Here is a 27,312-nt window from a genome sequence, read left to right on the forward strand (position 1 = left end):
TCAGATTGTGATGCCACCTACATCGGCAGAACTTACAGATCCCTTTCTACCCGATCTGCTGAACACAGCAAGAGAGATACCACTTCTGCCTTTTCACACCATTTAAAAGTCAATAAACATGAACTTAAGATTCCTGAAGGTGTCCAGTTGATACACAATATTCAACAAAACAATACACTCCGTTTAGACTTATACGAAGATTTGGAGATTGGCAAGGACATGAAGAAGAGTCCCAACTGTGTCAATAGACAAACATCCCTTAACCGCAACTTTGTCCCCATTCACCGCCAATTATTCTCATAATTCCTATTTTTTCAACTTCCTCTTTTATCCTATTCTTTCTCTTTCAACTTACTCTCTCTTCTTTTTCAAAATTTCCTCTTTCCTTCACTGCTTCCAAACTCCTTTACCCGAATAACATTATTAACTATTGAACCCTATTAACCATCACCTCATTAATTCACCCTACTATCTTTTTACTTCTTTTTCATTTCATTACTTCGTTCAGTTTAATTCCACACCTCATCTTTTCTTTATCCCTCTCTTTCCCTTAAAATTCTTGTCTTTATACCTTACACCACAGCCCTCTGCTTTTTGTCTTTGACCTTTTCCAAGAAAACTTTTACCTCTCCAACTAACATCCATTCACTTGATTTCAGTTCTCACATTCAGATCCATTATCATTACAATTAAATTATATCTATATTCTTTTTCTTACTTTGGTTTTATTTTATTCAGTACACTTTCAATATTATTTTCATTTTAATTTCATTTTTGTATCAACTGGACTTAACAGCTATAATCATACATTACTTTATCTCTAATTTCCCATACCAACACTTTGTCACAAGAATTCTCTCAAAACTTTTGAAATAAAATAAAAAAAATAAACCATCTCATAATAATTACAATTCTTTTTCATTCACATATTACACACTTTTAATTATTTGACTGTATCCTAACTCAAATCCATTATTTACAAAAACTTGCATTTTTAAATAACAATATTTTCCTTTTACATATACAACCACCAATACAATATAGACTAGATTAAATTGCCTACCAATTTATTCATTTTGTACAATAACTTTCCAACTAATATTGATTTTTCTCTTTTCTCACCTTCATCTATTTTTATCTTTTTATCTTTATTGACAGCAGCTTACTTTCTTTCTATCAATTTGATCAATCTAATGTTATGGTATACAGTCAATATAAATAATCTTATATTCTAAATTAATTTTGTATATCACAATTTCTTTTCAATAACCAATAGATTTAAAATGTTAGACATTTTTCAGATATTAAAATCTTTATCATTTGTTGTGGGTCATGACCTTTTGGTTAATTAACATTGAAAATCGACTACCTTTTTCTCTACTGTCAATGTCACTTCAAACAGTTCCTTAGTCATTAGTGTCACTTTATAGTCAAAGTTGGCCTAAGATGGTTGATTGAGGTTTTGGTAGGGTTTCACCATGTTCCCATAGGCAATATCCTGTAACATCGGCGTTTAGCCTGTTTAATATTATTTTTAAATAATGTAAATTGAATTTTAAATTCAACCATTGTTTGGTTCTGGGGCTATTTAGCAAGTATGCACGTAAGTAATCTAACCACATTTTTAGCTTTTAAAAATTTCAACCATCTTTCAATTCTAATAGTGGGATTACTTATTTTATTGTAGATTCACTGATGATGGACCGATAGGTCTGAAAACGTTCTGAATTGGACATTTTTATTCAATCCATTGGGATTTTTAAGTTTTAATAAATATACCAATTTACATAGAAGTGGTTTTACTTCTTGTTAGAGTTTTTTAACTATATGGTATACAGCCAACCTAGGGAACCTCCCTTTTAGTTCACTATAAAAATATTTTATGTTACAGGAAAAGTTGCACTATTTTACCAGTATAAAGCAAGAAATAATATTGTTCTGAAGCTATTTCCATGTGGCATTTTTGCAATCAACTATTCTAAATGGGGAAAAGCCACAATTTAACTAAAAAAATGATTTTATTAACGTTTCGACGTCCAAATCGGATGTCGTTGTCAAAATACAAAATATTGATAAATTAAACAAAAATGTTGTTGCTTAGTAAAAAATTCTTCTAATAGTTTATTTAATCTGACTCATTTATATCGGCAATTCAGACATATATTATACGTATTGCCAATATTTATGAGTTGCGTTCCTGGGACGACTTTACTGAAGGATAGTTCATTTGATTACATAAAAATAACCCCAACTCAAGAATATCCGTCACAAAATAATCATAGCATGTGATCTGTCTTCAAAAAGACAACCACTTGCAACGGTGACAGTAAAATTCTCGTGTTAGAGATTCCATAGAGAAAATTTTACTGTCACCGTTGCATGTGGTTGTCTTTTTAGATATCACATGCTATGACTTTTTTGTGAGGGATATTCTTGAGTTGGGGTTGATTTCATGTAATCGAATGAACTATCTTTCAGTAAAGTGGTCCCAGGAGCGGAACTCATAAATATTGCAATATATGTATAATATATGTCTCAATTGCCGATATAAATGAGTCAGATTAAATAAACTATTAGAAGAATTTTTTACTAAGCAACAACATTTTTGTTTAATTTATCAATATTTTGTATTTTGACAACGACATCCGATTTGGGCGTCGAAACGTTAATAAAATAATTTTTTTAGTTAAATTGTGGCTTATTTCCCATTTAGAATAGTTTATTGCAAAAAATAATTTGAGGAGTTTAATAATCGGAATTTTGATTTCTCACTGTATTTATCAAAAATATACATAAAAACAAAAAATGAGACCTTTAAAAGTGTAGGTATAATATATCGACAACAACCGCGTTTTTGTAATTGAAAAAAAAAATAGTAGCATTTAATAAAAAAATTAAATATCTCACAAACTATTGAATATTTTTTGCGATACTACTCTCAATATCCAGATGAGTAAGACAATTTTTGGGAGATACTTCGACGTACCTTGTCACCTAGGGCTAGGGCTCGACAACAAAGAGTCCCATCAGAGCTCATTCCTTTTGATATCATATGATATTGATGCTATTAATGATAAGCATTGTTGAGCCACTAAAATCAGCCAGACACTCAAGTGGCTCGTCTGCAGCCGTTCATTTAAAACAATGCTTTGCTGCCGGTGGCGCACACGTAGGGCTTACAATACCGAACTAAAATTTGAATACCGGTATTTGATATTTTTGAAATTTGAAATATCGGAATACCGATATGAAGCCGGTATTATTATTAAAAAATTTACTAGCTATATTTTTACTTACCTCAGTAGTCGAGGAAATGAAGCTGAAAAAATGGCAAAACCTCGCAATTTTTTCGTCCAGGATCGATTTGTACAAAAATTTGGGATTATGCTCATTACACCCTCTAGTTCATTTTCTATATTGAGCTGTTGTACGCTTTTGGTTTTTTAAGGGTGCACACTACCCCTAATTGTAAAAAATTATAAAATAACATTTTAAACTTTAATATTGTCAACATTTGGTTCCTATTAGTTACATAATGATTGTTTTATGCTTTAAGATACACTATCATAATATTTCAACCCTTAAAACCACCCTTGTAGGAGCTATATATAAAAAATGTACTTATCCTAACAGAATAATTTTGGCTTGCATCGATTTACATAAAAATTTGCGATTAGGATCATCTCACCCTGTACTTCATATTCTATATCATGCTTAAGGGCGTTGATTATTTTTAGGGGTGTAAACTACCCCTTATTGTCAAAAATTATATAAAAACATTGTAAACTTTAATATGCGTAAAATTTGGTTTTGATTGGTTAAAATAATGATTGTTTTATACTTTAGAATATAATATCATAATATTTCAACCCTTCAAAACCACCCTTAATAACATTACAGTTTTTATAAGTAGATATTTTAATAGATCTATACAGAAAAAAAGTAGAATTAAAGAATTACAAAAACATTTATTTACACAAAAATACGAATTTACAAATATGTACAAATACAAATAGTTTTTTAGTCATTTTCCAGTATACGAACCAGTTCTGTGGTATTATACATACATTGAAAGTTATCCTTAAGCGGACTATCCGAATTTTTCGAGAAAAAAATTTGTTTTATAAACATAGCTCCTTCATTTTAGGCGATAAATTTTTTTTTAAATTACTTTGTAGGCGTTTTAAAGAGTTATAAGACTGTGTAAACTAAATTCCGTAAGATCCCTTAGTTTTTAATTAGGGTGGGTTTAAAGGGCTCGAATAAGGGGGTGTTTGCTCGTAAATAGAGGTTTTAAACAGCTATATCTCGCTAACTGTTCACTGTAATAAAAATATTCGCACAAGGGTATTTGAGTTATTAAATAAGCTACAATTTAGTAATCTATCATTTTTTTCGTGTCTCCAGTATTTTCGGAGATATTTTGAAGTAAAAGCTGAAAAAGGGGAAATTCCAAAAAAATTTATTTTTCTTTAAACTCCAATTTTTCTAAAATTAGGCCTTTTAAATAGGTAAAACTTCTTGGGTGTATTGATAATATAAATATAAAATAAATTACAGAAAGGTGAAGACCGATTTTTAATTAGGAGGATAGTTAGGGGGTTGTTTTTACCGATTTTTTCATAGAGAAAAGCAGGTACCGACCTTTTTTTGATCATAAGTCGCTTGATTTTCAGGCTAGAAACTTTTTATTATTATTTTTTGAGAGAGCTAGCTATATGCTTGAAAAAAATTATTTAAGTTTTCTTCGAAAAATGGAAGGTTTTTCCCCTATTTTACTTTGAATGTTTCAAATTATGCATTTGACGAAAAAAGCTAACTTTTAACATGCCGCATCTCGGTTTTTATTGGTCTTAAAGATATTAGAGAAAGAGAATTTGGTTTGTGTTACCAAAAGACACAATTTTGATATCTACAATTTTTTTGATTAAATGCATATTTTTCGAGGTATTCTCAAAAAACCCTCTAAAAAAGTCGATTTTTTCATCGAAAAACTGTTACTTTTAGTTAGTTTTACGAAGAAAATGTAAAAAACATTTTTTTCTTAGAATTACTTTTTACATCGATTTACATTGTTAAAATGTAATAAAAAATTCGCGCCCCAGAGATGCAACCACCCCCAAGGTTTTAGCGTACAGCAGCATGATATAGAAAATGATCCTTGGGCTATTCCCTACCTTCTGTGAAAATTTCAAGTAAATCCATGCTGGACGAAAAAATTGCGAGCCAAAATGCTTCATTTCCTCGACTACAGTTGTTATATTGACTTGTTAAACAAATAGTATATGAAATCCAATAAATATTGTTCTGAAATGAGTAGATATTATTTATTTTATTACATAGAGAGTAGGAGTAGATAGATATAAAAAAACGTGGCATCAAAATGTTTGGGCGATAAACGATTTCTTCTTTAAGTTTGTTAACTGCCCAGACTTTGAAAATACTCTTTCGGAAGGTACTGATGCAGGTATTGACAAAAATATTGTATAGCCAAATAATAAAGCTCAGGGAAAGCGGATTTGTATTTTTTCCAAAATTCCATTGGGTTATTTTTTCTTGCGAAATGTGGCATTTCACAAGAAAATGTGACATTTCACAATAAAATGAGGCATTTCACAAGAAAATGTGGCATTGGGTAGTAGACGTAAAACATAAACAATCGCTTTATATTGCCGACACCGCCGCTTCTTGATGGTGCCATACTCGGCTCAATATGTGTAATAAATATGCCTGATATAGATTTGAATAAGTACAACGAAATTGTTTGTTTATCTTCAAAAAAATTTCTTGTAATTAATTAATATTATTTAAAATTAGATTTATATTGTGCATAAATTCAATTTTTATCAACTAATGTAATACCAAAATACCGGTATTTTTACATAAATACCGGTTTTTAATACCGGACAAAACGGGTATTCGGGATCCCAGAATCCCAGTATTGCAAGGCCTACGCACACGGGTGTCAGAAACCAGTGTCTTAGTCTGAAAGGGAACTTAAAGTAAGTGAGCCGTATGGCTAAATCTAGTTGTTATGTTTAAAATGGAAACAATGTTGTTCTGAAGCTATTTTCTTGTGGAATTTTTGCAATTAACTAGTTTTGATGGGAAATAAGCCACAATTTTACTAAAAAAATGATTTTATTAACGTTTCTACGCCCAAATCGGGTGTTGTTGTCAAAATACCGACAATTATTTGACAGGTATTTTGACAACGACACCCGATTTGGACGTCGAAACGTTAATAAAATCATTTTTTTAGTAAAATTGTGGCTTATTTCCCATAAAACTAGTTAATGGAAACAATAATTGAGCCGTTGAAAACCACAGAAAGTCAAGAATTTTATTTTACGCGCTCTCTTGATATTATCATTTTTCTATAATATATACCAGGGGTCACCAATTAGTTTCCCTGAGGGTCCGTTTCGAAAACCTATGACACTTCCGGGGTCCGGATTTATGCTGCCTGTGTCTGACTGTTCTGATTCGGTTTCTTTGTGGATTATTGTTAAAAAATATCCCCTATAAACAAATCAGAAGGGTGCCGGCGAAATTTTTGGGTAGAAATTGTTTAATATTTTTTTTAACAAATTCAAAATATCACCTTTTTTGCCCGCGAAAATATGTTTTTAGCATTTTTGGGTCATCTTAAATAGAAAAGGTCTGTCATTTTATTAAAACTTTACAGTTTTCAAGCATCGCAAATGCATATTTTCACATTTTTCGTCACATTTTAAATCGCTTATAACTCTAAAACTATGAAATTTTCAGAAATATGACAAAAGACCTTTATTGTTTATAATTACCTAAGAAACCTAAAAATACATTTTTCGAGGCAAAAAGTAATTTTGAATTTGCTTAAAAAATTGTTTCACCCGGCACCCTTCTAATTTGTTTAAAGGGGACATTTTTGAACAGTAATCCGCAAAGAAATCGAGTCCGAAACAGTTTTCATACGAAAGTGGCCTCACACATGGACTAATATGGAAAGGAAAACTAATAATATCTGATTGTTTTTTGGTTACTGTATACTTTTTTGTAAGTTTTCCTGGTACAATAAATAAAATATAAATTCATTGTGTATTGGTTTGATGTTATTATCAGTATATTTTGAAAACAGCAGTATTGTAAAGTGTTACTGAGAATATTTTAAAAATTAGGATTTATATTTTGAATGCTAATGAAGTTTTTAGACATCTTTAATTTTGTAGACAGGAAACTGAGGAGTTTAAAAGAAATAATCATAGTACAAAATGCTAATTAACATGTTATCTTTTCTACATTAGTTTCAATGCAAGGTGTTTGTTGCAAACTTATTAAATCTAAAAAATTATTTTACTTAAATGCTCATCTGAAAAGTACTCCTGCTTAACATATAGTAGAGAGGAAATGAATATAAAAAATGCACATGACAATTTTATATTACAGCTTACTTAATTTCAAAATTAATGATGAGCAAGTATAACAATAAGGGGGGAAACTCTTTACAAAATTAAATTATCAGAGAGAAAAATGACATTTTTTTATGTAGGTACAACCTGTCTGAAGTTTGGAGTGACTTAAGTGCAACTGAGTCTCATTGGGGAGTTGAGATATTCAGCTGTTGAGTGAGATCTCTAACGATTTTTAATAAAGTTCATTCTTGATAAAGCGGCTTCGCACATATAAGTTGAGCCAAACATAGTACACAATTTCATGGCCAAACATTTTCAAAATTGCCAAACACTAGGTATATTCTGAATTTATTGACGGTTCGCACAAAACTAGCTCACGGTCCGGATGCGGACCGCGATCCGCTAATTGGTGACCCCTGATATATACTATTATTATACAGAGTGAGTTTTATGTATAGAAACCCTCAATTATCTCGGAAACGGCCTACACGATTTTTATAGATTTTGGTGGGTGAGGGATTTCTAATGCGGTCAATATTATATTGGTAATTACGTTGTTGTCAGATCTTCCGCTTTTCTGGAAATCTAATGAACTTTCTTATTTCAAATAGAACACCCTGCATATTTTCCGATTTAAAGTAGTTAAGAAATACTGATTATTTTTCATGTTATATACCCTATACATAAATGCCATAATTTCGGAGTTATTAAATTAAACATTTATTATAAAAAAATTAAACAAATTATAAAAATCACTTTTTTCGTCCCGGGTAGACACATATTTTACGTTTTCTGGATCATTGGGAACAACAAGGTCTTTTGTAATTTTTCTCTAAAGTTAATCGTTTTCGAGTTATAAACAATTTAAACCAAAAAAAATTGAATATTGACGATTTTAAGGTTCACAAACAGCAGTAAAAAATATAATTTTTTGAAATTACGAAAAATTCAAGATAGAACCTTCTACTATCAGCTCGCCATACGATTTTTTGGCACGTTTTATTTTAAAACATTATTTTTTAATTGTTAATAAAGCGCATATGAGAGGACGGGCGGTCGGGCTGCATTAACAACTAAAAACTATATTTTAAAATGAAACAAGCTCAAATTACTTATCAGTAACTGATAAAATAAGGCTTGAACTTAAATTTATTTACTTTTTTGAACCTTGAAACCTCGTCATTATTAAATTTTTTTTTCAGTTTTAATTCGGAACCGATTAATTTAAGAGAAAAATTACAAAAACACTTTTTTGTTCCCAATTATTCAAAGAATGTAAAATAATGTGTACCCGGGCTGAAAAAATTGATTTTTTATAATTTGTTTAATTTTTTTTTAAATAAATGTAGCAATAACAACGAAATTATGGCATTTATGTATAGGGAAATAATCAGTATTTCTTAAGAACTTTAAAACGCAAAAAATATACAGGGTGTTCCATTTAAAATAAGCAAGTTCATTAGATTTCTAGAAAAATGGAAGATCTGACAACAATGGCGGCCGCATTAGAAAACCCTTACCCACCAAAATCTATAAAAATCGTTTAGGCCATTTCCGTGATAATTGACAGTTTCCATATACTGTATAATATTACATATTATTACAGTAGCTTCGTCTTTGAGTGTTAACATTGTTAAACAGAATAAAATTCATGACGTAAACGTAAAATGAAATTTATGACTTAGACCACTCTGGTTTTCAACGGCTCAATTACAAAATAGCTATAACAATAGCTAAAACAGAAGAATAATAATCTATTTAATGAAGTTGATATGAGAAGATGAAAGATACTATTTTTACTGGAAATAAACCTCAATTTTACTTTAGAACAATATGATGCAAGCAAGAAAAATTTACAGGATAACCAAATATAGGCCAAAAAAATAAAATTATGCACGCAAATATTAGTCCTGTCACCAGGGGGAGAGTTGATCCGGATGTCGATTGTTAGAAGATTGTTATACAAAGAACTTGAGGAATTACATAACAGCGATTTTTCGCAAAACAAAACATATTTTTGTATTTATTGGTTCATTCTAAGCAAAAAATGATCTTACAAGTTTGAACGCGGTTGAACTTTCAAAAAATCGAAAAATTGCAATTTTTGAACCCGAATAACTTTTGATTATAAAATAAAATAGCAATTCTGCTTACCGCATTTGGAAGTTCAAGTCAAATTCTATCGGTTTTAATTATTTGCATTGCTAAAAATTAATTTTTTTATTGTTAAACAAAGCTATAAACACATAGTGCTTGAGTGATGTCTTCAATGCAACTCTCATTTAAAATTGAACGAGTAGGCGCGTATACAAACAGGCAATTTCTACGTAGCATGCATTAAAACCCATGCATTGGGCAAGGAAACTCTATTTGTTTATCTCTATTTGTCTACTTGTTTAATAATAAAAAAAATTAATTTTTAGCAACACAAAAAATCAAACCTGATAGAATTTGACTTGAACTTTCAAACGCGGTAATGCGAGTTTATCTCGAAAACTATTAGTCTAAGAGCTAGTGAACCCTCCGACTAACGGTCGTCCTGTAAGGCTAGAAATTTTTCTAGTGATAATTCATAGCACACCAAGGCTAAAAACCATGACCTGGCAGGCCTCAGTGGTGCACGTGTATCTACCAGGTGAATCGAAAAGTGCAAATTTAGGGGGTAAAATAAACTTTCTCCTGTAAGATTTAAATTTAAGTATGTGTTTGAGTAAGTCATTCAGAAGAAATGTGTACAATGACAGGCGATTCTGAAGAGCATAAGACCTTGCCAGGCGAGGGGAAAGATTAGGGGTTTTTCCTAAAAATTTTCTTTTTGCACCGAACAAATTTTTTTTAGGTTTTTTGAAACATTCCAAACAGAAAACGTCTTTAGTGATTTTTCTCTTAAGTTAATAGTTTTTGTTATATAAGCGATTGAAAATTTTGAAAATTGCGAAATCGGCCATTTTTAACCCTAAATCGGACATTTATCTAAAAATTTCAATGTTGCCAAGATACGTAGATATTCTTTAAACATTGATTGATGAAATCCCGAAGAGTTTTTTGCAATAAAATATCGAAAACCCCTTTGTTTTTTAATTGCTAATCAAGCAGGTGCGACACTGTAGTCTAAGTGAGGACGTTTGAGTTTGCATAAATTCATTATCTCGAGAATGGGCAAATTTCAAGAGAAATCCTCAGACAGGTCGATTTTTATTTTTAAATTAGGACTTTTTGGCATATATATAATACTAGTGACGTCATCCATCTGAGCGTGATGAAGCAATCGATGATTTTTTTAAATGAGAGTAGGGATTGTGTGATAGCTCATTTGAAAGGTTATTGAATTTTCTATTCACTAATATAAACATTGACATAATTATTTATACAGGGTGTACAAAAATTTTTTTTTTATTAAATTACCTTTGATTAAATTTGACAAATAGAAGAAAATTTTTTTTTGTACACCCTGTATAAATAATTATGTTAATGTTTATATTACTGAATAGAGGATTAAATAACCTTTCAAATGAGCTATCACACAACCCCTACTCTTATTTAAAAAAATCATCGATTACGTCATCACGCCCATATGGATGACGTCACTAGTATTATATATATGCCAAAAAGTCCTAATTCAAAAATAAAAATCGACCTGTCTGAGGATTTCTCTTAAAATTTGCCCATTCTCGAGATAATGAATTTATGCAAACTCAAACGTCCTCACTTATACTACAGTGTCGCACACGCTTGATTAGCAATTAAAAAAACAAAGGGGTTTTCGATATTTTATTGCAAAAAACTCTTCTAGATTTCATCAATCAATGTTTAAAGAATATCTACGTACCTTGGTAACATTGAAATTTTTAGATAAATGTCCGATTTAGGGTTAAAAATGGCCGATTTCTCAATTTTTAAGAATTCTCAAGTTTTAACGATTCTCAATTTCTCAAGTTTTAAATATATTGGGTTGTAACTAATTAATGATACCACAGAAATATAATTTAATTGGTACGTACACAAAAGTCTGGGGGGGGGTTTAAGGGAACAAAACCCTATAAAAATTTCTGCCATAAGTATGCCACATGTCCATTTTCATTAAAAAATCTCTAAAAGTTTTCAATATATTGGAAAAAATCGATTTTCATTTTGTAAATTCAAAGGGCTGTAACTTTTTTTATGTGCACATTTGTACTAAGGTAAGTCAGGTTCAATCGAATTGTTTCTGGCCTCAGAATATGTGATTTAATTAATGCCCTGTCTTTTTGTTACACCCTGAATAAGAAAAATACTTTTTACTCAATTTATTCTACAATTTATTCAAATTAAAATTTTACACGAAAAACCAATAGAATTATCAAATACAGCCACATCAAGGATGGTCGAAACAAAAAACGTGGAAGTTTTTAAAAATAACGAAGATAAGCCAGTTGGACTTGATGATACTCCTGAAGAAGAGTATAGAAGATAAGAAATAGGAACATGTTGACTAATAAGCTTCTTTAATAGAATTATGAAAGTGGGGCAAATGCCAGGTGAACTGGGAAACAGTATTCGCGGTGTGTACTCGGAAGGGATACGCGAAACGATCGTGCGCGAATAGCGGAGAAATATTGCAACTTTCTTAAATAATTCATATGGTCAATTGAAATTGTCAAATTGACGTACATTTTATACCTATTGTCATTTAAGAAGAAAAATTATATATTGCCCCACAATATTGATATGATATGCAATTATTATATAAAGGTAAACTTAATTCATTGTATTTTGCTTGCAGTACTGCATTTTAATAACTAATTTTATTTACTACATACAATTGTTTACGTTTTGATAACATAACCTAAATTTTATTTTTTCTTCTTATTATTTTTGTTTGGACTATGGCCTTGACAATTATCCAGTAACCAGGACCATATGATTGGCCAATATAATTAAAAGTGCGAATAAAAGTGCAGAGCGAAGAAACCAGGTGTCGCTTTTCCGAACTTGCACGGTTCCAATAGTATCTTAATATCTATTCACACAAACAAGGTTTTCTATAATTTTTCAACAACAATTATATTTCCTGAATATTTTAAAAATATAACATGTTAAGTGCCAAACTTGGAGGATGTACAGAAAGACATTGTGAGACTGAGATACAAGAGAGTTACAAGAAACTCTCAGAACGTTACCGTATGAGTTTTAACTTAGAAAGAGTAGTATCACGTAGTTCACGTGAGGTGATCTCAAAAAGAATAATTATTGTGGCAAAAAACAAGGAATATTGTGCAATGTAAACGTCCATACTGCTACGTAGAAAAATTAAAATTAAGTTGTACACGTCTTTAATATTATTATTGATATCAAAAGCGAAATGGTCGACTTCTCTGCTGAAATCTGGTGCATGAAAAAGGCAAATGTTTTTTTTTTTAATTTTTGAATTAGTAAATACAACATGGTGAGAATCCAGTCGAGATAGTATTTGACCTTGCATGGCGAGCTGCCGGAAATTTTATTATTCTAACCTTTAGGGGGGCCAATACTAGTGTAAATTTACTGAAATTTAAATCACGACTGAATTTCGCCGTTGCGTTAGTCACCATTTTGATTGAAAAGTAGAATCGTTTTTGCTCAGTATCTCCGCGATTTTCAACTTTTCGACAAAAATGGTAGGAACTGAAATTGTTTCAAATGTGATTCTCATTTCCTACAATTTATTTTTGACCTTTTTTTATGCGGTCAATATTTTCCGAGTTACGAGGGAGAATAATTATTGAATTGAACCTAGTTTTTCAGCTGCCCCAAATTTTATATATATCTAACCTTCAGCGGGATCAATAATAGTGTAAATTTAAAATCGCGACTGAATTTCACCGTTGCGTTAGCCGCCATCTTGATTTTAAAGGAGAACCGTTGTTGCACAATATCTTCAACTTTGCGACAAAATGTAGGAACTGAAATTGTTCCAAATGCGATTTTCTACAATTCCTTTTTGATCAATTTCCTAATATTTCTTTCCCACAATTTTGACCTCTTCAATTGTTTGCTAAAATCAATATGCCTTAGGTTCGTTCTTGTTTATGACTTATTGCCGATGACGTCAGCGTCTAGGGTTCTTGTGTCTCGGTATGCTTGTCATATACGTAGGTTCTTAAATGTTGATTGTAGCACAGAAAATAAAAGAAGTCACAATTGTATAAAATTTAATTCCCTTTATTTTTGTTTATGTACATTTATCCACTTATGTCGTAAAGTTCTTTCTTTCTTTCTCCCCTTCCTTATACCCTTTCAGGTGTCGGATTTGGGTTTAATTTAGCTACATATTCACCCATCTCTTCCATTCTTTTCGGTCCTGTGCTATTAGTTTCATTTCTTCTAGCGTTTTCTGTTTGATTTTTCCTGCTTCTACTATTTGCTGTATCCATTTTTTCTTCGGCCTGCCTTTTTTCTTTTTTGTAATATTCCTTGTTTCGTGAATTTTCCTTGCTAGTCTACTAGGTTTCATTCTCATCAGATGTCCATACCAGTTTAATTGCCTCTTTATTATTTTATTCATTATTGGTTCCTGTTTAGTTATCCCTCTTATTGTCTCATTTCTTATTCTATCCCATTTGGTCTTTCCGGCTATAGCACGTAAATGTCTCATCTCAATTGCATTTATCCTACTATTATGCTTTTTCTGTAAAGTCCAATTTTCGCTTGTATACAGTATCGTCGGTATCACAATCGTATTATATATTTTAATTTTTGTTTCGTGGGACAATTCTTTTTTCCTCAGAATTGGCGCTAGTGCGTAGTACAGTTTATTTGATTTTTTAGTTCTGTTTGTTATTTCGAGGTCTATTTTCCCATCATTGGTAATAATACTTCCAAGATAATCATATGCTGTAACTATTTCCAGTTGGGTATTTTTGCATTTTATAATTACTTCATTTTCTTCCTTTTCGCCGATGACCATTATTTTACTTTTCTCGATGTTTATTTCCATTTTTAATTTCTCTATTTCTTCTGTCCATATATTTATGAGTTTATGCATTTTTGTCACGGAATCTGCTATAAGGACTATGTCATCCGCATACAATAGGGCTTCTATTTTTATTGGCTGTAATCTTTGGTATCCTATTGTTGTCTGTATTTGGTTCGTTCTTTCTCCAGTATTTCTAGTCAATTCATTCATGACTATTATGAATAGTAGCGGACTAAGACTGTCTCCTTGCTTGATACCTCTTTCCCAATTGAATTCTTCAGATCTTTCTCCTGCTATCTGTACACGTCCTTTTACTACTCCGTATATATTTTCAATTATTTTTATCAGTGTACTTGGTACTTTCATGTTCTGCAAGCATTTCCATATAATTTGTCTTTCTATAGAGTCGAATGCTGCCCTTAGATCTATGAATGCTAGAATGAGCTTTCCCCCCGAGTCAATATTTCTTTCTATTATATTTCTAATGATGTAAATGTTATCGTTTGTCTGTCTTTCTGGTCTAAACGCTGCTTGTTCTTCTCCCAGTTCTTTTTCTACCTCTTGTCTTAGCCTCTTCTCTACTATTTTCGTGTATATTTTAAAACATACCGATGATAAACATATTGCTCTATAATTGTCACAGTTGACGTGTTCTCCCTTTTTGTATATTGGCACTATAAGGTTACTTTGCCAGTCTTTTGGGATTTGCTGCTTTTCCCATGCCTCTTTGTATATTTTCAACAACCAGTTTATCCCTTCTTCTCCCATGTACTTGACCATTTCCGGGTCTATGTCATCATCCCCTCCAGCTTTACCTATTTTTACGTTTGATACTTCCAATATTACTTCTTCTCTATTTATTTGCTCTAATTCTTTGTTCTCGTTATCTTGATATGTTTCATTTCTATCATCTATTATTGCATTTCTAAATTTGTTTTCATAGTATTCTTTCCATACTTTAGCTATTTGTTCTGGAGTTGTTTGGATTTGGTTTGTTGTATCCCTTACGGCTGTTATTTCTTTATGTTTTCCTTTCTTCATATGTCTGATTGTTGTCCAGAAGCTTCTATTATTTGTTACATAGTTTTGTTGTAATTCTTCTCCAAACTCTTCCCACGTTTTTGTTTTTACTTGTTTTATGGTGTTTTTCGCTAATCGTCTCAGCCTTTTGTATTCTTCTTTATCTTCCTCCAGTTCGGTCTCAATGTATTTTTTCCATGCTATTTTCTTTTTCTTCACTGCTGTTTTAACTTCATTGTTACACCATCTCGTTCTTTTAAGGAGTTTGTTATGTTTTCTGATTCCACATATTTCTGTTGCTGTAGACTTTATGACTACTTTGAAGGCGTTCCATCTTTCTTCCAGTGTCCATGCCTCTTTTTGGTTTTCTAGTTGTCTTAATCTTCTATTTGTTTCTTTTTTGTAATGTTCTCGCACCTGTTCTAATTTGAGCTTATTTACTTTTACTCTTTGGTAATCTTTTCTTTCCACCTCCTTTATTTTTTCATCCTCGAGTTTTGCAGTAACCTTCCTGTGCTCTGTAGCTAGTTCCGGTTCCTTTTCAGTTAAGACGTTATGTATTTTATCTTCTAGGTTTATCGTATAAACTATGTAATCTATCAAACTTTTCGCTCTTCTCTCTTCCGCCACGAACGTATATTTGTCTTCGATGTTTTGGTTTGTAAATGTGTTTCCTATTAGTAGGTCATTTGCTTGGCAGAAATCTAGCATTTTGACACCATTCCTGTTCAAACATTCCTCTCCGTATTTTCCAATGCATCCTAATCCTTTGTTGACATCCTTGCCCACTCTTGAATTCCAATCTCCTAAAATTATGATTTTCTCTCTCGATTCTCTTAATTTGTCTAGTGCTGTTTGGAGTTCATTGTAGAATTCTGTCATCGTTTCTTCATCTCTGCCTTCAGTTGGTCCATATAATTGTATGAATCCTATTTTGTCTTTTAGGTCCATTTGGATTATTATAATTCTAGATGATAATGTTTCATAGTGTGTTATTCTTGGTTCTAGTCTCTTATTTACTATTATACCAACTCCTTCCTTTGCTCTTTGTCCCTGCGGTACTCCTGAATAATAAAGACTATATTCCTCATTTAGATTTATGTGCCCTCCTCATATCTTTTTTGTTTCACTTATTCCCATTATTTGGATACCCATTTTTTCCATTTCTTCAGTTATTTCTATTTCCTTTCTATTTAGAGAGGTCACGTTCCATGTTGCTATTCCTATTTGTTCTGATTCTTCATTTACAAAACTAGTATTTGATTTTCCATTATTGTTATTACTACTACTACTACTATTTATACTACCTATACTACCAATATTTCCACCACCCATCCTATTTCTATTATTATGTTTAACATTTGAACTCCTAAACCTAACCTTATCACTAATCGAGTCTATACTTTTATTTTCATTGTCCAGTGTATTCGTAATTTCCTTGTTTTCTGATCCTTGTCTGGCATCTACTTCGTCTCTTCTCTGTCGCTCTGCTAGTTTTTTGGACTCGCTACCTCCACTACCTTTTCCTCATTGTAGTTCCATCTCCATTCCTTACCATCCACTGTAATTTTGTTGTACCCAATTTTCACTGTTTTTCCTTTATCTCTCATTTCCCTTGCTTTGTCTCTTAGAGATTTCATTTTTTCTCTCTCTTTTTTTGTAAGGTCCTCTGTTATCCATATTTTCTTGGGTTCAACATTCTTTAGTTTGTTCCTATTTCGTAGAATGGCTGTTTTTTCTGTTTCGTTTCCTAGTTCTATTAAGCATGTTCTTATTCCAATCTTACATGCTCTTTTAATATTAATATTTACACCTAAATGTTTTCCAATCATATTTGTTGCTCTTTCTTTCAGTGTTGCTGAATCGTCAGTATCAATTTCTAACCCACTAATAATTAAATTATTTTTCCTTTTGTCTTTGTCCATTATTTCTATTGTTCGTTGGAGTTCTTTTATATCTTCTGTTATCTTTTTATTTTCTTTTTTAAACAATTCATTTTCTTCTATCAAATCTTGTCTTTCCTTAGTCCATTCATTTTTCATTTTTTGGATTTCTAGTTTTATAATATTTATTTCTTCATTATTTTGTTTTATTTCTTCTTTTAGTTCTTTTATATCACTTCTGGTCTTCTTATTTTCTTCCTTCATTTCTGTTTTTAAGTTATTTATTTCTGTTTTAATCTCCTGCTTCAGTTCTGCTAATATGTTCTTTATTTCATCCATTTCTTGCTTTTCCTTATCGTCTTTTTGGGACCGATGACGTCAGCGTCTAGGGTTCTTGTGTCTCGGTATGCGTGTCATATACGTAGATCCTTAAATGTTGATTGAAGCACAGAAAATAAAAGAAGTCACAATTGTATAAAATTTAATTCCCTTTATTTTTGTTTATGTACATTTATCCACTTATGTCGTAAAGTTATAAATATAAATAAGATATTGTAGTAAAGATTTATTTTTTTAAGATATTTTTTTTATAAATAAGATAATTTAATAATTGTGTTATACCTTTTTCCTACTTCTTTCTTAACTCAATAACAAATAACAATTTAAGTCAGTACCATTTTGTCGAAGAGCTTAAAATAGCCGAGATATTAAACAAAAATAATTCCTATATTACCATTTTCCGCAAGATCTTACGCTCGCGCCTTTACCGTATACGTACAACATCAAATGTTGATTTTGGCAAAAAAATGACAAAAATTGTATAAAATATATTTCTCTCCATTTTTGTGTATGTACAAAATTATGTCGTAACGTTAATATCTAATAAATGAGATAATTCAATAATTATGCTTCCCCTCCCCATTCACTATTTCCCCCTTAATTCGAAAAATATTGACTACACAAAAAAATTGTAGAAATGAAATTTTAGGAAATCGCATTTGCAACTATTTCAGCTTCAGCTCATACCATTTTTGTCGAAAAGTTGAAAATGGTGGAGATATTCAGCAAAAACCCCCATCTAGGTTTTCCTTTAAAATCAAGATGGCGGCTACCTGACGGAATTCAGTCGCGATTTTAAACTTCTAAAGGTTAGAATAATAAAATTTTGGGCAACTCTCTATGCAAGGTTAGGCCTTTTTTGTCTAGCCCAATTGGACTAGTATGTATTGTAGTGGAGTTTCATAAGTAAATTTAAGCTTTAAGGCGTAGCTTGTACACATGGAAAGAATGGAGAAAATTCAAGTGGAAATTTTATATGAAATAATGGAAATGCCAAGAATAGTGAGACTAAGGAAACAAAGAGACCCACTACAGGTTGTAGCGCTGAGATTGTATGCATGTTTGTAATAAAATTATAAAACGAATATGCGTACCTGTCTAGATATAGTGATACCATCTTTTAAATAATACAACAGTAAGCAAACACTTGCAACTGGGTTTTCAGCCTAAAATATAAATGTTTTAAAAATTATAATAGGTAATAGAAATGAGTCTCTCGATTTGTGTAGGTTTTTTGTCTACTAATTTTTGTATTGACCCGTTTGCAATTGTGGCAGACATCATGGAAGGTAATAAAGAGGTAACGGTGGTATAGTCTCTTTAAGTCTCTTCCTCTTCCTGATCGTGCTTGGTGCTTGTGGTATATCTGTGCTATTTATAGCCTACTTGTATCTCTCTAGACTGTGTTGGTTGGTGTGAATCGCTAATTCCATTTAATTTAGGGTGCATCTAGGCCCTAGACGAAGTTTTGTATTTCGTAGGGCTTTTCACATGCTGTCTCGATACAGACGCTCTTCTTTACAATTAAAGTTAATTTGTTATTTTTGGAATTTGATACACTGTATTCAATACGCTGTTCTTACTTTTATACATTCTTGAGCACGTACTCAACTAAACAGTTTTTTAACACAACTTTTTCTCAAGGATGTTCCCTTCCATATTAAAATCGTAGGTTTTAATACACGTTAATAATCTACACTTTAAGTATGATTACAATACAAGAAGTTATTTTATACTCAGTCCAAAACGAATGAACTGAAATGGTAGTAAATACCATCAATATACCAGACGAACAGACGCGTAGGGGAGAGTTGGATAAAACGGGATAGTCGGATAAAACGGGATACCTAGCCTAGAGTCCCAACTAGTGGTGCTATCAATCGGACAACGACGAAAACTTGTTATCAGTCGCCATTTTAACATTCTCAGTTCGTTTTACCTTGATGCCACTATTTGATGAAAAGTTGTTGTGTTTAGAATTGTTTGACTCTATTTTTTTGATACTTTGTACTTTTAAGTGCGCTGTTTTCTACATTATACTGCCTACATATATAAAAATATAATTCCGGTGACTATTACATTTAATTAAGCAATCATTAACGAATATTCTCATGTGTAGTCTACCTAATTTTACTTTCACATTTAGGCAGCAGCCACTTTTGTTTTGAAAAATGTCTGAGTTGGACAAAACGGGACACTTATAAGTTGGATAAAATGGGATACAGTTTCTTATGTCCCTTTTTATCTACCTATTTATTTGTTGGCCTATTAGTTTTTTAAATAGAGATATGAAGCGTTTTATCATACCGCAGAGAAGAACAACATATTTTTATGTGACCTTTGTTCTGATATACGTACCTAGTCCTAAATAAAAGGTCTTATTTCCCATTTTCCCATAAAACATAAAAAACGCCTATTTTAAGTTTCTGATTACTGAAGATATTATTCTTTCAAGAGTAAATTTTACTATACAGTTTAATGTCTACTTAATTTAGATATAAATTAAGTTTTAGATAATTTTATACAAAAAATTAAATATTATAAACCTATCCCGTTTTATCCAACCGTAGTTGGATAAAACGGGATGTGTAGGACTTTAATATTTTTTTTTACTATTTTCCAGTGATTAAAAATAGCTTAAGATATGTGATTTGTGTGCTGCAATAAATGTTATACTTATAGAAAATAATATTATGATAATTTCTTTAACATATTTTTCGTAGTTAAAGTAAACAAGAATGGTATCCCGTTTTGTCCAACTCTCCCCTAGGTAACACGTTCTACATTCCGCAAAAGTAGCATAAAATATACGATATCCAAATATAAAGACAAACCCGGCTGCCACATTAGTACTACAACTACAAACACCTTTTTGTAGGAAATCTATGAATATAAGAAAATAGACATCATACATTGTTAGCACAATGAAACTAAAAATAGAAAAAAGAATTAGATTCGAGTCAACTAGAGATAATGAAACATGAAATGTAACTGATGAATAGGGAACTTGCATAAATTTTTAAATTCGAAAAAAATGTTATAAATCACAACATAACATAATTTAAAACATGTATCAAAGATAAAAAAGTTTTGTTTGTCTTTCGTTTGGCCCCTAAAGACGATTAAAAATTCAAATTAAAACAGGTGGTCCAAAACGCTTCGTGACGTCACTTGGTTTTACATTTACATTTTTCCAATAAAGTAAACAGAATTTTAAATTAGACGTTATAAACGTCAGTAGAAAATACATTTATGTGACGTTACAAGTGTTTTTGATCGTTTGAACTATTCATAGAAAAATTCGTACTTTTACAAAATGGTTTTATTTTCAATAGTAAACCTTCGTTTCTTTCCTTCAAAAACAGTATAAAACTACAATTTTAACAAACTGGTATATATTATTACAATGACATACGATAAATGTCATTAGAATATAAATATTTTTGACTTATTCCACGACGATGAGCTTGCCAAATACCCAAGTAGGTGGAGGCCAATAAACTAAAGAAGGAGAAGAAGAACATACATAAATATAAGGTTGTGTCTAGGTGTACGTTACCGTGTACGCAAATAAAAAAGTTAGAGTGTCAGTGATTTCTTATTTTTTATTTGTTTAGTGTTTGTTTTTAAATTAACTACGGAGTGTGGACAATTATTTAGTTCTATTAATGAGTTTAAGAACATTTTAAAACAGTACGAAAAAGATAAGAGACTATAAATTAATATATATTTTTTTTAGTTATAAATGAAATAGTATGTATTACCGTAAAAGATTAAAATAAAAAGAAGACCTAAAGCTTTCACAATAATAATTAACTTGTTCTGAAGCTATTATCCTTGTGGCATTTTTGTAATCAACTATTCTAAATGGGAACTAAGCCACAATTTAACCAAAAAATGATTTTATTAACGTTTCGACGTCTAAATCGGACGTCGTTGTCAAAATACAAAATATTATTAAATTAAACAAAAATGGTGTTGCTTAGTAAAAAATTTTTCTAATAATTTATTTAATCTCACTAATTTTTGTATTTTGACAATGACATCCGATTTGGACGTCGAAACGGTAATAAAATCATTTTTTTAGTTAAATTGTGGCTTATTTCCCATTTAGAATAGTTGATTATAATAATTAACTTCCGTATAAAAATTATTTTAGCAATATTTTGTACGTGTCATATCAACTAAATACATATATTTATTTGGCTAACCTAAATATATACTTTTATATATACATTGATTTATTACAATTAAGTTTGAAACATCTAAATAGTTCTGCTTCCCTTCCCTTAACAAGTATTTTTCTATCAAACAAACACTAAACATATCAAAATATAATGTACCAAAATATACAGTCACTGCGCACGTTAAATAATGAAGTCACTGGCTTGATCAAGCTTGATCAAGTTTAATTCGCGTGTACCTAACTTTTTTATTTGCGTACACGTTAGAGTGTACCTAGACACAGCGAAATATAACCATAATAATAACTAATGTAAAACTATGTGACGTCACGGGTCGGATGAACTATTTTATACCGCAGAAGATTTTAAATATGTATTTCTAAGTTATTACGAGTTTTTGAAGCGTGAAATTTTGGAAATCTCATTTTTAAACAAAACTGAACATTATTATGTAACAAAAAAAAATGTGCAAGTTCCCTATTATTTGAATTCATTACAAGGAAGAGTATCTAATAAATGACCAATCCACGACAGACGTTGAACAAATCAAAGAATTAGCTACACTATTCGGTGAAGACACAAAACTGAGGATTGAAGTCGATACAATACGAGAAGAGAATTAACTCTCAACTCCAACATCCACAAAACCAAATACTACCTTCTTCTTCCTAATTAGTCGTCCCATTCGGACATCGTTCATTGACTTCTCCTAAACTGTCTCTATCTTTCTCTATTCTTTACAGCTCTGAAGCAAAGAGCATTATCTCCAAAAATGTCAGCTTGTCCAGACCATCTCTACGCATCACATGACCAAAGTAAGCGGTGACTTTGTCGGTCACAATTTTTCGAAGCGTACCTACTACTGCAATAGGCTACCTAGGCTTGTAAAGTGCAACTGTTTAAGAATATACTAGTTGGATCTTCTTGCGGTCCAGAGTATTCGTAACATTTTTCGACAGAATAACATTTCAAACGCGCGTAGGGTGCGTTTATCAACGTCTTTTAATAAAAAACAGCTTTCAGATCCATACAGAAAAATAGGGAAGACCATAGTTTTTACAAGCCTTATCTTTTATTCATGGTTATGTTGCGGTTTTTTCATACTTTTGGAATTGGTTATGGGGTAGCCCAGATACGCAATGTGATTCACCACTTCGATGGCATTGATTATGATAAAAGGACTAGCTTAATTCTCTGTAAACCCCTCTGTGGCTCAGTGGTAAGAGCGCCTACCGTTGGATCGAAAGGTCCGAATGGTCGTGAGTGCTAATCTCACCAGGGTAGAGATTCTTTTCGTTTATTATAAAATTAATAAATGAAAATAATTTCTATCATTGTGGGATCGTTACTCACCGGAAGGACCGCAGACGTTCGGATACAATTAGCGTCTCTTTGCAAAGACAATGACGTCGACTTTCCAAAGTAACAAGACACTTACTCCACACACACATTACACTTTACACTAGCTACCTAATTGGAAAAATCCACTGTAGCATCACCATGCCCATGGCCATTAGTTGTCGAGGCATTAGCTGAATAATAAAAAAAATTCTCTGTAAACAAAATTCAAGGAGCTAGACGAAGAAAACGAATTAAATGTACAGTACATATATTCTAAAAATACCGGTGGGGGATGGCGTCTATGCGCAGCATTATAGTCGGTGTATGAGAAAAAAGCATTCAAAATAATGAAATAACAAATAAAATAAAATTTGTTTCATTAGAGAGATTTTGCACTTCTTAAAATAACCGCTGATTTTGGCTCCGCTATGGTTAACTTTATTAAGCATAACGATTACGGCAACGTTAAAAAGCAGAGTTTTTGCAGCCTTTCAAGTAGGTTTTTCGTGTCATCGTTATCGTTATTTAAACATAACCTCACTTCACAACGTTATTGTAATTTTAAGCATGTACTTGAACAGTTTTTGATATTTTAATTTATAGGTCATCAAAATTAGAATCTATGTAAATGTAATTTTACTGATTTTTTTACATTCTGGCAACAAAGCAATTTAACCATTACTATAACGATAACGATAAGCACTACTTTAAACCTCCGTAAATTACGGAATCTCTTATGTTTAATAACGATAACGGATCATATATTCGCTACTGCGAAGACGTAATATAACGATAACCATAAAGGAATTGCAAAATAAGAGGTGCAAAATCTCTCTATTATTTCGAATACTTTCTCTCTCATACACCTACTCCTACTGCGTATAGACGCCATCCCCACCGGCACCTTTAGAATCTGTGCACTGTAGATGATTGTACCTCCCTATAAGCAGAAAATGATAAACTAACCGCGAAGTATAAAGAGCAACAGTGGACAACAGATAGCCTACATGTCACAAATATAGATATGAAGAAGGAGAGAGCAGAACTAAATTACAAAAAAAATACAAACACAGAAGAACTGGGACAGAAGAGAAGGAGAAAATTGCACAAACTGGAAAATGATGAATATATCATTAGCCGTCAGAAATCAAATAACCAGCTATCATCCACCCAACTGGCCTCTGACCATCTACATAGTTTAATAAAAACCCGAATAGACCATTTTTCTCCCATTCTCATCTACACCATCCTTCCATCTAAGTTTTGGCCTACCCCTATTTCTACTTCCCACAGGTTGTGACATAAGGATTCTTCTAATAGGGTTGTTATGCTGTGATCTTGCTAGATGTCCTGCCCATCTTAGTCTTCCTATTCTTATAAGAGATACTACGTCTTTACCACCAAATATATGTTTATATCTGTGGTATACCTCGTAGTTGTACCTCCTCCTCCAAATACCATTTTCACAGATGCCACCGAATATTCCTCTCAGGATCCTTCGTTCAAATATAAGCAGAAGGTTTTCATCTGCCTTGGAGATGGTCCATGTCTCCGATCCATATGTCAACACTGGTTGTATAAGGGTTTTGTATATGGTTATTTTTGTTTTTTGGTTTAAGCTTCTGCTTCTTATATGTCTACTCAGTCCAAAATAGCATTTGTTCGCTAGGATTATCCTTCGTTTGATTTCTTCCGTCATGACGTTCCCCTTGGTGATCAGGGAGCCTAAGTATGTGAATTTGTCCACCACTTCAAAGGTAGAGTTATCACCAGTGAATTGGTGACCGATGTTTCTGGCTCTATTGTTGGGTGTTGATGTCAACATCTTAGTTTTCTCCTCGTTTACTTTCAGGTCCATATTCTTTTAGGCATTTGAGAAGGTGGTATACATTTCTTCTAGTTTGCGTGTTGTGCGGGCAACTAGGTCCACGTCATCTGCATATGCCAAAATTTGGGATGATTTATTAAAAATATTTCCTCTAGCAACCACAGATCGACCCAATGTAAAATTCCTCGAGATCAAACAGCGAAGTGTGCAAACTGCGAAGGCTCACATCCAGCTAGAGGTAATGGATTTTGACAAGAGTTATGAGTCATGCCGATTCAGTACACAAGTTTACCTGTTCTTTACAAGGTCATAGCTCTTGTCAAAATCCATTACCTCTAATTAATAAATACTACACATGGGTAGCTTTTAATCAATGCTCTAACTCTAGATACTGCAACAAAATACCATATTAGCCCAAGCACGGTATGACAACATGAAAAGGACTCAATAGAAGGAAGTAAGTACCCATACAAGAGACACCAGTAGAAATAGGTGAGTAAGAGTAATTATTTATCTCTAATATCATAACAGAAGCAATTCAACCCCTAAAAGACGGGTTGCTAAAACATAAGACGGCATCCTACTCAAAGGAGGCTCAAGAAGAAAAACAAAGGAGAATACCCGCAAACAAACTGAAATATAATATGACACACACTAATATAATTATATACAGGGTGTTTGGTAAAGAATCGGCCATAGTTTAACCTTAGATTCCTGAGGTTAAAATATGTCGATTAAAGCCAACTTACCTTAGTACGAAAGTTGATAATAACAGAAATACAGGGTGCCAAAGTTAAACTTTTATTTTATTTATTTTTGAATATTTCCTGACAGGCACGAGATAACAACACGAAATTTGGTAAGTGGGATTTTTTTAGGTGGATAAATTTAAATTCCCCACCAAAAATTATACAGTATGTCCCTGTAAGTTGTATCCATATTGAAAACTTTTTTATTATTAATTTTACGAAAAAAAGTTATTCTTTATAAAAAGTTGTGCATGGCCCAAAACTCAAGATTCAACCATCAGATATCAAATTTTATGAATGTTATACGAGGTATGTCAAAAAGTTTGAATTTCACTCAACAATTTAATTTCAAGAGTAAAGTAGCTTTATGTTTCAAAACATTGAAAATTGCTATTATGAAAAGTTGTTTGGAATTAAAAACTATATTCTAATATGCAATTACATCCTTCTAATTGAAAAAAAAAAAAATTGAAAAATTATGGATAACTAACATTATTTTCAGTTATTTCAATAATTCTGATAACTCTATTATTAATTTTACGAAAAAAAGTGATCCTTAATAAAAAGTTCTGGATGGTCTAAAATCTAAAATAAAATCTTATATCAAGTTTGATCAATTTTATACTAGGTATGTCAAAAAAGATAAATTTAGATCAAAAGTAAAGTACCTTTTTAGTTCAGAATATTTCAATTAGAAGGATGTAATTACATACTGTTTTTAATTCTAAATAACTTTTCATAATAACAATTTTCGATATTATGAAAAATAAACGTATAAAATTGATCAAACTTGATATAAGATGGTTGTATTTTAGATTTTAGACCATCCAGAACTTTTTATTAAGAATCACTTTTTTTCGTAAAATTAATAATAAAAGAGTTATCTGAATTGAAATAACTGAACATAATGTAAGTTATCCATAATTTTTCAAAAAAATTTTTTTCAATTAGAATGATGTAATTGCATACTAGAATATAGTTTTTAATTCCAAACAACTTTTCACAATAGCAATTTTCAATATTGTGAAAAATAAAGCTCTTGAGTGAAATTCAAACTTTTTGACATACCTCGTATAATATTCAAAAAATTTGATATTTGATGGTTAAATCTTAGGTTTTCGACCATGCAGAGCTTTTTATGAAGAATAGCTTTTTCGTAAAATTGATATTAAAAAAGTTTTCCATATGATACAACTTAGAGAGACATACTGTATATTACCCAGAGGGCACCACATACGTTTTTCAGCGCTCATTTAATACGTTCAATTATTTTTATACATCACTCTACAGAATTTTGAGATCAAAACTTTTATTCCTTTATAATTTTTACTTAAAAAAGGCATACATACTACCTTTATCTCGCTAAACTCAACCGTTTTCGAGATCAACGCATTTTAAATCTACTATGCAAAATTCAATTTTTTGAATTTCATTGTAGTTACTAAAAACCATTTGACTTATCCTTGTCATACTTGGCAGCAAGTGTAAGTACTGTACACTGTACACCCTACTAAATTGTATTCCAACAATATACAAACGTTTTACAAACGTTTCTGGCTACTACCATAGGCGTACGACGGGGGAAAGTGAATGGCTGACCCTTACCAAATTCTACGCCACTGGCAGAATGATTGCTTCTT

The 27,312-nt window shown here is 31.6% G+C and overlaps 1 protein-coding gene across 1 annotated transcript in view; it reads right to left on the reverse strand.

The window, feature by feature from the left end:
• LOC126888062 (pyridoxine/pyridoxamine 5'-phosphate oxidase-like) overlaps window positions 1-27,312 on the reverse strand; it is a 95,355-nt gene that overhangs the window by 45,718 nt on the left and 22,325 nt on the right. Inside the window, exon 3 of the mRNA XM_050656079.1 lies at window positions 18,665-18,736. Within this exon, the coding sequence (XP_050512036.1) occupies window positions 18,665-18,736 (72 nt within the window). The remainder of the gene's footprint in view (window positions 1-18,664; window positions 18,737-27,312) is intronic.

The sequence above is a fragment of the Diabrotica virgifera genome, chromosome 7 (assembly GCF_917563875.1).
Source record: "Diabrotica virgifera virgifera chromosome 7, PGI_DIABVI_V3a".
Taxonomy (NCBI): Eukaryota; Metazoa; Arthropoda; class Insecta; order Coleoptera; family Chrysomelidae; genus Diabrotica; species Diabrotica virgifera.